This window comes from Melospiza georgiana, chromosome 4, assembly GCF_028018845.1.
Source record: "Melospiza georgiana isolate bMelGeo1 chromosome 4, bMelGeo1.pri, whole genome shotgun sequence".
Lineage (NCBI taxonomy): Eukaryota > Metazoa > Chordata > Aves > Passeriformes > Passerellidae > Melospiza > Melospiza georgiana.
In genome coordinates this window covers 59,596,626-59,607,103 of record NC_080433.1, presented here as the reverse complement: position 1 = coordinate 59,607,103, position 10,478 = coordinate 59,596,626, and the positions used below count along the sequence as shown (strand labels likewise).

The window sequence follows — 10,478 nt, the reverse complement described above, 5'->3', positions numbered from 1 at the left end:
TGCCTGTAGAGCAACCGAAAACAAATGTTTAGGTGACCTTAGCCAAAGTAGCCGGCTCAGATACTATATGTTTGTCTAACTCAGAACCAGAAAAACCTTTTTCAACCTATCTAGTTAGTGTGCCAGTAAAAGAGTTGCCTTTAGTCAAAAAACAATCCAATATTAAGCCAAGTAGAATTGACAATAGAAACAATCCCTCGTTTAATTAAAACGTTTAGTCCAAAAAACTTCCCAAAGCAGCATCTGAACCTCAAGAATTAGGAATCCTTAGCTCTTTGACCATAGATTTTTGTTTTCATAGCTGGTGCCTTGGGAAAAAGTGATCCCCCAAAGTACAATGTTACCCCCCATTATTTTGCATATAAGAATTTGAGTTTTTAATGTAATTTCTAAAACAGTTGAAATGTGCTTTCTGAAGCTGATCAATATCCACGGCAATTGCCGAAAGAGTATTAGTTCATTTGCAGGGACAGAGCTTAGCAAAGCATTCCAGCTTACCTTGAAGGTAGCCCTTGTAGCATTAGTAGGCTCACTATAATTGCCCCCACTGCCAAAGCAGTGATGAAAAAGAAACAAAGGAGAACGAGAGCTGTCCCTCATTATGAAGAGAACTGTCAGAGTAATTTTATGCCTTAGAATGCTGCCAGAAGAGTTTCAGCAAGTTTGTTTTTACCCCAATTAGCTTCAGCAGTAGCATTGAAACAATTAGATCGAGTTGGATGCTAGCTGAGCAAACAAGCCAATGCCACATCCTCTGCAATTAGTGATATGTTAACCGATGTTGATAGTGTTAGACATGCTACTCTTCAAAACAGAGCAGCCATTGATTTTCTTTTACTAGCACAAAAACATAGTTGTGAGGAATTTAAAAAATTGTGCTGTATGAATTTGTCCAATCATTCTAAGTCCATTCACAAAAGCATACAAAAACTGAAAGATCTGACAGCTCAAATTAAAGATAGTAGTTCCTAGCTAAACAATTTGTTTCAAGAATAGAACTTTGCACCTTAGCTAAGACAACTTTGCAAGATAAGTCTTTATGTATTAAGTGTTCTAGTATTGATATTGATAGTAATACCCTGCATACTTCAGTGTGTACGGCGAATGATGAACAAAACAGTCCGAGAAGTCTTTGTCATACAAGAGAGAGAATTAAGACGTAGAAGCACAGAGAGTGTTCAAAATCTCACAGAAGTAGTAAACGAAAGTGTAGACATAAAAGAAAGTTTTGAATTAAGACCCTAGAATCAACCAGAGTTTTTTGAACAATGACTTTTAACTATTGTCAAACATGATTCATATCTCTTTCAAAGACTAAGCCTTCACAGCATTAAGTTGCTGTGCTGTAGCATAGCAATGCTTAGGATCAGCACGAATAGGCCTCCAGCAAATAATAAGCAGAAATTTTACAGTAGAGCTATGAAATGCAAGTAGTAAACGACAAGAAAATGAAAGTTTCTTTCTGAGTCAACAGAGAGGGGGAATTGCTGAGATTCATAAAATTAGAGGGTTTTGAGAAAGTGATTAAAAAAGCAGGCCTCTGAGAGCATATTTGTGAACATTGCTAATACAGCAAAGTTTTCTAAGCAGTAGAGCAGACGTGAGAAATAGCGCAATAGACTTTTGTAATGTGTCTTCATAAATTGCAACAAAGTTATTTAATGTATATCTTTAGAAAGTTAGTATGAATGAGTCTCTGTGCTTTGTCTCTCATGAACAAGGCATTGTGTTAACTACCATTACATATGTTTCATATGATTAGATAGAATTTTTGTCAATATGTTTTGCTCTATGTGTGATTAGCTGAAACCTAAGTTGAGATGGCTTTATGCTATGCTGTAATGTAACACATCCTAAGCATTCCCTTTAGATGAGAGAGCTGTTAACACAATCTGTCTCCATTGTCCTAACAATGTACTGAGACTGATGTGCTGAATAAATAGCTCACGACACTAGTTCAGAGTGCCCCGTCTCATTCGTGCATGTATATGGTTGCCAGCAGCAGAGCAGATGAGTTGTGAGTATTGGCAAGACCAAACAACTGGAAGCCAAGAAAGGGAGATGTTGGGATTTTGGCTGGCTGGAGACTGGAAGAGTGCAGGGCCGTGGCTCATTCCAAGTCCTGCGCCTGCCAGGTCCTTGGGCCTAGCTGGGTGTGGTGGCGGGTGGACAGAGAGACGTGGCAAGTGGGGAGTGTGGGCCCAGGGGAGCGGGGATGAGTTGGTGGCGTGGTTTGGCCAGTGGATCGCATGGCTTGCAGAGTGTTCATGGGCTTATTGCTTGCTGTGTGGGTGTCTGATGCTCTCTTCAATGGACGGAACTTGTTGATGACTCATACTGAGCCCCGAGTTTTCCCTGCACCCGACAAATGGCTCATCCCCGACAAATGGGCCTTTCTGCAACAAGGATATCTGAAATAAGAGAGAGGGTTTGTGAGAAGAAAGGATAAACTGCTACAGCTCAATTTTTAAATAATGAAGCTGTAATATTCAAAGTCAACATTGACACTGAAATTAGAACCTTTTGAAGAGTTACAAATATATTTAATTTAAATAAAAGCTACAGCATCCCTAAAGGTTTTGTGAAAAGTGGAGGGACATTACATTAATAAGATAAATTTTATGCTGCAAAGTTCCACAGATCTAAAGTTAAGCCAAATATTTTAAAAGATAATTCCATTCATATGGAATGAAATTAATTCTTGCATAGAGCACCAAGTCTGATGACATATTTTACATATTATAAGTTTAACTGTCTTAACTTGAAGTAGACAAAAGTGCATTGTCAACCATTACTTTTTTCCAAATATAATGGTTAAAAGTGTAAACTGTAAAAAAATGGTTTTTGTTCTGAATTATCCTCTCGTATAGCATAGTCAGTATATATAGACCAATATCTCTTTGGCACAGATAGTAGTTTATAGAACTAAACTGAGGAAATACATTCAAGCTGAAGTGGTACCTGTGGATTATAAAAGGTTACCTGATAAGACCATAAGCCTTTCAGGAATTATTTAGTTTGTTTGTTTTGTAAAAAAAACCTTGAAAATTTCAAATATAGTCAAGGAAAAGGATATTCTCGCTTTCATGGATCATTTGTATTAAGGTTCTCAAAAGGAGAATTAAGTGAAACAGACTAAACATCCTTATCTTATAGGATGAAGAACTACTGAAAATACGAGTATCATTTTCTTCTAAATCATAGCTACTAGCAGCTGTAACAGTGTTATTATATTCTCCAGTTGTTATATTAAGTATATTATTTCCAAAGGTAGTTTGGAAATCTTCTACTTCAGGATGTGTAGATAATGTCACCTTACTCTCAGAATTTAAGGATATCTGAATGCAAATATCTTCTGAAATGCAAGCATGGAGGTAATGGATGTCATTTATATCAGCACTAGGTTCACAGCTGTGCCCTGCATAACAATGGCAATCAAATTTTTCTATGAATGTTTGCAGATCCCGATATGATGGTTGCCCTTGTAAAGTGTATTTTCCATCCTTTGTCATTCGAATTGCAATATTCTTAGGGTTCAAGTGAAGATAGTCACTGGAATTCCATTTTTTCCGTGCACAAGCACCAGAGTCTTGGCATAGCACTTGGCTACATATTCTGGCTGCCATTGTGACGTTGATGAGGTATGGGGTCAAAGTCCTCCTGAGGTAGTTGTCCAGAGTTCTACAGGTGTTCTGTGAAAAGAACATTACACCTCCACAGTTTAGTATGGAAAGCATTAAAATGCTGTCATTCTAATAACAGTACCACAGTATATATCTATAAATGTTTCCCCTGAGGATTTGATAATAGCTATAAGTTGTTGTTGGAAGCAAATTTATCTGAGAAGCTGTTATAAAACTCAAGGATCTTAGCAAATTCATGTTGTGTAGTTGCTGGAGATGTTACAAAAAGCAGTTAGATCAGAAAGCAATTGTCTTTAACCTTTCATTTTATCTATATTTCATGCAGTTTTTTGAACCAGATGTATTTAAAGATGTTTCATGAGGACTTGAAGTTCTTTTTTAAGTCTTAAATAGTTTGAATGAGTCTGGGAAAAAAACTCACACTACTTCAGTCTAAACAAATACTTTTTCTATCGTGTAGTCTCTTAGACTTTTCAGCTTTCCCCTGGCCTGAATAGCTTGGCTACAGGGTAGGGACCTTTCATGGCATTTTTAAATGAAAAGAATTGTGGTTGGATGGTCAAATTGAAGGTATGCTAAGACAATTGATTGTTCTAACTGATCATTAAATTGGCATATGTTCTGTGCATTCTTGGCACAATTTAATAACCAGAAGGTTTGAGAGCTCTCTCTTGGTTTCTGACATTATGAACATTTGCCCAATACTGCATGTACATGTGCCTAATATTTATACCCATGGAGATGACTTTGGTGAATCTAAGATGTATGTAGGTCTTTTAGTTTTCGTTTAGGTATATATATAAATACTTCCAAGGAATTTTGGTTGATGCAGAAATGAGGCTTACATAAATATTTAATTGCTGAAATGCTACTGACTGTGAAAGCTGTAAAAAAATCAGGTGCAATTAGTGTTACAAATATATAGTCTGACTGATCTGTGGAGAGGTTTTTTTTTTCTCACAGGAATCTCAAAATTAAGACAATAAAAGTTGCTGCTCATCTATATTCTGATATTAGATATGGGCAGAAAAGTTCCAAGCGTAACTGATATCCTTTCTCAAAGGCAGGCACATACAGAAAAGTCAAGGTATCATGCTTTGGGGAATAACAACCTTACAGAGCTGTGGAGGTGTATTTTGCCAAGCTTTCTGTGGCAGGAGGTCTGGCAGAGATGAAGCATTTTGGTTCATTGCCCTATTGCACTCAGAAGATCTCACAAGAGTCTTCCCATAGAATAGTTTGTTAAATCTAACTTGCCTGGTTATGAATGAACTACCTGGAAAGAATTATGAGAACATCCTTGTAACAGTCTCAAACGATGTATTTCCCCTTCCTAAAACAAACTAGAGATTTTTTCTTCTGACTCAGATGTTTCATACAATGAAATTAATCAAAGTAGTATTTGCAACACACAGAACAGGCTAGGGCTGAACTTTTACAGACTGACTTCTCCTATTGTTGCCAAATTCACCGCTCCAAAAAGCAGAAGGGTCTTCTAAAAATTGTTCTGGGCAAGCCCATGTAATTTTTTCTTTACCTCATTACTAAAATGAAGTGAAGATATAGGAATTCTTTTGTATACTAATTAAACAAGTGCTAACTTGCCTGTGGTTATCATAGTAATTTGCCCAGTTACCCAGAGTCAACAGAACTGAGACACTGAAAGATTGAACTCTTGTTCTGCGTAGCCAATGATAACCTTAATAAGCCTCAGATATGCTTGGGTTTTGACTACAAGAAACTGCTGCCAATATGGAGTCATCATTTTAAAAGTAGAAGATGTAAGTGATCAAAATGTTTTACATCCTTTTTACTTTATTTCTCTTTTAAAATTTCATATAATAATTGATGTAGCATACCTTATTTTTTGTTAAATTCATACCACCCCAAATCACAATTCCAGAAACACCCAGTGCAGCAGATTCTCCAATGGTATTTACCAGGTCTTCCTGAAGGAAAATATGCTAAGAATCATATAAATGTAAGTAACTTATAACATAAGGGCAAATGAAAAAATCCGTATAGTAAATGACCTATCCACAATAACTACTTTGAAGACAGCAAGCAATGATACACAATGCAAATGTCCTACTCTCAATTGCTTAATTTTATCCTGGAATTGGATTGCACAGATGATACCAGAAAATGTTGCCAACAATATCCTATTTATATATGTCATCTGGTTAAAAACAAGGCTGTAAAATTGAGCCAGTGCTTAGGCATATGACATACACTCCCCCAGCCATGTTACAGCTTATTTTGCTGCATTGCCTCCTGGCTGCTCAGAGTTGGTAGCAACTGGTTTCAGTAATGCTATGGGATAGAAATACTGGAAAGCACAGCTTTTTTTTTTTTTTTTTTTTTTTTTAAACTTAATTTCTATTACCACAAACTGCTAAAACTGAAAAGATGCAAGAGAAAGAGCTTTCAACAGTAGGAACCTCCCTTTTCCAGAGAATATCTCTAGTCTTTTATAGAAATTGATTTGGGAAATTTGTTTCTCTTCATTCTCTTCATTTATCCTTTTGGGTCAGCTCTTAGACCAGTCGTAGAAAATGTTAAGGCATATATGGGATGGGAGAGGACTATGATAATGACAAAAGAAAAAAAAAGAAAGTTACTGTAGGGCACAACACACACACACAAATCTAATGTAAAGATTATAGGATTTCAATTATTAATTGGGATCCCAGCAGGGCCCCTGAAGCACCCCTGGCTCCCTGAAACTATCCACAGAACTGGGGGCAGCACTTGCTAATGCTCTGTCCAGAATGTGGGAGGACACCAGGTAGAATGCCATCACCAGGACTCTGACTTCCCCTTCCTCATGGGCTGGAACAACAACAAGAGATTACCCAGAGTGGTGGCATCTCTGATGGGGTGGGCGTCTATAAAAATGTGATGGGAAATATAGCCAGAACTGCAATAAGATGATTGGATTTTAATCAGAGCCTAAACTTAACTAACCCATGACATGTTGAAGTACCATTTTTGTACTTGAGTACACCTAAGGACAGATTTTTTTCACTAGCTTTAAACATGTTTTAAGGAAAGAAAGACTCCATTGTTTCATATTTTTTTCTTATAACCTAAAAAGCAGGCAGTAGGTGAGCCCAGTATTACTAATTCTCTTTGCAAAACTTTACTCATATTTCTTTCTTCTGACCAGGTGTGCTAAGTATGTTTTCTAGTTTTGCGATATCTTGTTACATGTGAGGACAACTCAGAGAATAAAACACTATTTGATAACTATAATGAGAACAGTTTGAAAATAGACCTCTTAGTGTTTCGTTTGGTCAAATTTTTTTGATGGACTAATTTAATTTTTTAGACAAAATTGCACACTTCTTTCTGATGCAAGTTAGTATATTTGCTAAATAAGTGTCACCTGGTGATTTTTTGCCATATAAATTTGAACTCTTTAAGGTCTAGCTTCACTCACCTCAGAGAGATATTCCTCAGAGACATCTGTGAATACTGGACGTGTATATACAAAAACTGGAAGGGGATGTCTAGAGTTAGAGACATAGGAATTTCTAATGGCTTCCTGAACTCTGTTGCGAACAAAGAGTTGAGCATTTCTGGAAGATTTTAAGGCTGTCTCTAGATAGATAGATGGATAAAGTGCTGTGCTTTTCTCCCACAACCATTTAAGCTCATTATTTCTTTCTATTTCAATATCTAAACAGGCTCCTGTATAATTGTGGGGGTTTTTTTTGTAATCATAGTTATAACAGTCTGGAAAAAGGTAATATCCCCACAGACGATTTGGTTTCGTTTCTATGCCCAGCTTCAAAGTTTCCAGCATAAAGGATTTTGCTGCAGATTCAAATTCCATTTTAGCTTTAGTTCTGGCTTCGGCTTCGGATAGACTGAGGTCTCTCTGCTGAACTAACTCAATGGATTCCTGTCTATAAATATCTTTTGATCCCCAGTTCCTTATCCACAGAGGTCTCCAGTTTTCCCAGTCAATGACAGCCAATCCAAGCTGTTCATCTGAAGGAATGTAGAACTGGATGTCCTCTTTCGCTTTTTTTAAATGGTTCTCCAGCAGTGAGAGTTGAGGGAGTCCTCCATTAAATGCCTCTCCTGTGACTTCATTTTTGTGAGGGTAGTATCCAAGCCTGTCTGGATAGAAGAGAGTGACGTTTTGCCCAATGGATGTCTTTAGTGTACTTCCAATCAGAGAAAAAAATTTCATGTCCAGCTGCGCTCCAGTCTTTTTAGTACAAAGTTCTGTAGGAGCATTCCAGATAGAAAGAAAAGGTGAATTAGAAACAAGTGGACGAGCTCTTATGTTCAGAGATGAGCAGCAAGAAACTAGAAGAGTGGCAAACACCACACCAGATGCTACAGGGTATGTACAGGTAACACAGATGCCAAAACTTTGTATTTGTCTCACAATTTCCATTGTAGCATGTGCAGTGACATTAGGTGCTTCTGATCAGACAAAAATTAAATGCTCTCTGGGTGTTCAGAAGGTTTGTAGTCTGTCAAAAACTTTATTGTAAAATATACTTCTTCAGATTAATACCTATTAGACAATATTCCTTGGGTGTGAAATAGGGGTGTCCTTTTTACAAGGCTCTCTGTCATTTCAGGCTGCAGGAAACTTTCCAACAACTTCTCAGACCTAATGCAGAAAAAGAAGCAAATGTGAAGTAAGAAATTATAAGTATTTAATTTCTAACCTTGAAACAAGTACTATTTCTAGTATTGAATATATTGTAATGCTTGAATACAATTACCCTTTGAAGGAAAAGAACAATGTACAACCATAGAGAAATAAACTGTACTATTCCACTGTCAGTTTTATGCCTAAAAAATAGCTTTAGAAAAAACTAGATTTAAAACAGGCAGTGAAACAGTATTCAGTGGCTCATAGATCAGAGTAAGCGTGCTCAGAAGTACTCCAGACTGTGTCAGTTAAATATCTGTAAAAATGAGCAGTTTCACAGTGACTTCTTTTAATCAACAGCAATATAATATTTCTCACCTACATCAAAATAAAGTTCTGATCCTTCATTTGTTAAATTTACAGAGTCCTTAAGGGAAGATACAAGATAATATAAAACAAACCTGAGCTGTTTTACACTTGCAAAAAACCAATCGATGGATACTCATTTCACTCCGTGAGATATCTGAAATATTGTAGGCACTCTATCTTCTGTCCAGGCCTCTTTTAAACAGGTTCAAACACCTGTGAATCACTTTGGTATATGGCTGGCTGTATGTTATTTCAGGCCATTTGAGATGTACAGATTAAGTGGCCCTGAGTCAAAGTCTGCCCAGGGGTGTAGTTCAATAGGAAAGCTGAGGCTGTCCGTACTCCCACAATGAGCAGTCACATTTAGCAGTGACAGCCTCAGTGAAGGCATCAGCTTTTACGTAGAATCCCACTAGCTAAAGCATTCTCTGTGCAGTAACTCCTAAATATTCATTCCTTCTGATAGTGAAATGGTTCAAACCTCAGTCTGTCACTTTCTGTAGAGGCCTTGATATGAGGCAATAGAGTATGTAAGGATTATATAAGAGTGTACACAAAAATATAGGGGTCATCATGAAGTGGCCCATGGAGTGGCTGGCAATGTAAAATCTCCAAGGACAGATTCAAGAGAAAAAAACAAATCGTATTTTAGTTTGTATTTATTGAATTCAGCCAGGAGTGGAATCTACAAATTTTTGTATAGAATCAGCAGATGACTTGAAATCTAAACATTCATGCAGATAATTCATCATTCCACATGCAAATGTGATAAGTAAAGAAACCCTGCTAAGAATCAGTTTTATAAACCAAATTTGCATCACAGATCCAATTACCAGGAAAGAAGGTGTGGCTCTGTTCATTTAAACTGCTTCAAGAGCGGTACCTCATTTGCATGACATCTGCTTGATGAAACTTGTAGAAAAGCTGTCTGCATGCATTTCCCACAGCTGCCCAGAGGTGACAGCAGGAAAAAGCCATCTCTCCTCCGAGCTAAACAATTTTGGCTCTCTCATGTCTCCTCATATGACAAATGCTATAATCCCTTATTCATCTTTGGAGCAATTTGCTAGATTTGCTCCAGTATGCCCATTGCTTTGTTGTACTGAGAAGCTCAGTTGTGGGCACAACATTCCAGATTTGGCATCATCAGTGCTAAAGAGAAGGAATAAGCACAGTGCTTGACCTGTTGGTGGTGTATAGTCTTGTTAATGCCACCCAAAAGACTGTTGGTCTTCATTGCTGCAAAGATTCATTACTCAATCCAGTCAACTTTGTGGAGCCTACTCTACAACTTCATTCCAGCCATTCAGCTGACAAGCCTGTACTGGTGCATGGGGTTATTACTCTCCAGGTGTAGGGCTCAATGTTTTCATACATTGGACTTCATGAGGTGTCTGTGGAGGTCCCTCTAAATGGCAGCATGATCCTGTGGCATATCAACCACTCCCAAGTCTGGATTATCTGTAAATTTGCCACAGGAACACTCTTCTCCAGGAATCAATCAGGATGTTATATAATGTTGGACCTAGTATGAAGCCTTAGTGTACATTTCTAGAAACAGGCTTCCAGCTGGACTTTGATGGGCCTCCAGCTGTAGATCCTGAACTGATCTCAACCCTGTGAGCCTGACAGTTCAGCCAGTTTTCAGTTTCACTGTCCAGTTATCTGTCTTGTACTTAATCAGTGAGAACATTACAGGAGACTCTGTTGAAAGCCTTGCTAAAATCAACAGTATCCAATGTCTCCCCTTGTCCACCAAGCCAGTCATCTCTTTAGAGAAGGCTGCTAGGTTGGGCAGGCCTAATTTTCTCTTTGTTAATCCATGCTGACTACTTGCAATCACATTC

The 10,478-nt window shown here is 37.7% G+C and overlaps 1 protein-coding gene across 1 annotated transcript; it reads right to left on the bottom strand.

Annotated features, from left to right (window-relative positions):
- Positions 1 to 3,050: 3,050 nt before the first annotated feature.
- On the bottom strand, positions 3,051 to 8,055 carry LOC131082868 (hyaluronidase PH-20-like). Its single transcript, XM_058023051.1, has 3 exons — positions 7,087 to 8,055; positions 5,504 to 5,593; positions 3,051 to 3,692 (listed from the first exon to the last, which is right to left on the bottom strand). Exons 1-3 carry the CDS (start codon positions 8,053 to 8,055, stop codon positions 3,051 to 3,053), a joined length of 1,701 nt encoding a protein of 566 aa, XP_057879034.1.
- Positions 8,056 to 10,478: the final 2,423 nt, after the last annotated feature.

Coding starts and splice junctions, on each gene's coding strand:
- LOC131082868 (XM_058023051.1), bottom strand. CDS start 8,055: ATGGAAATTGTGAGACAAATACAAAGTTTTGGCATCTGTGTTACCTGT. Junction 5,594..7,086: donor CTGAGGAATATCTCTCTGAG/GTGAGTGAAGCT, acceptor ATTTTCCTTCAG/GAAGACCTGGTAAATACCAT. Junction 3,693..5,503: donor TGAATTTAACAAAAAATAAG/GTATGCTACATC, acceptor TTCTTTTCACAG/AACACCTGTAGAACTCTGGA.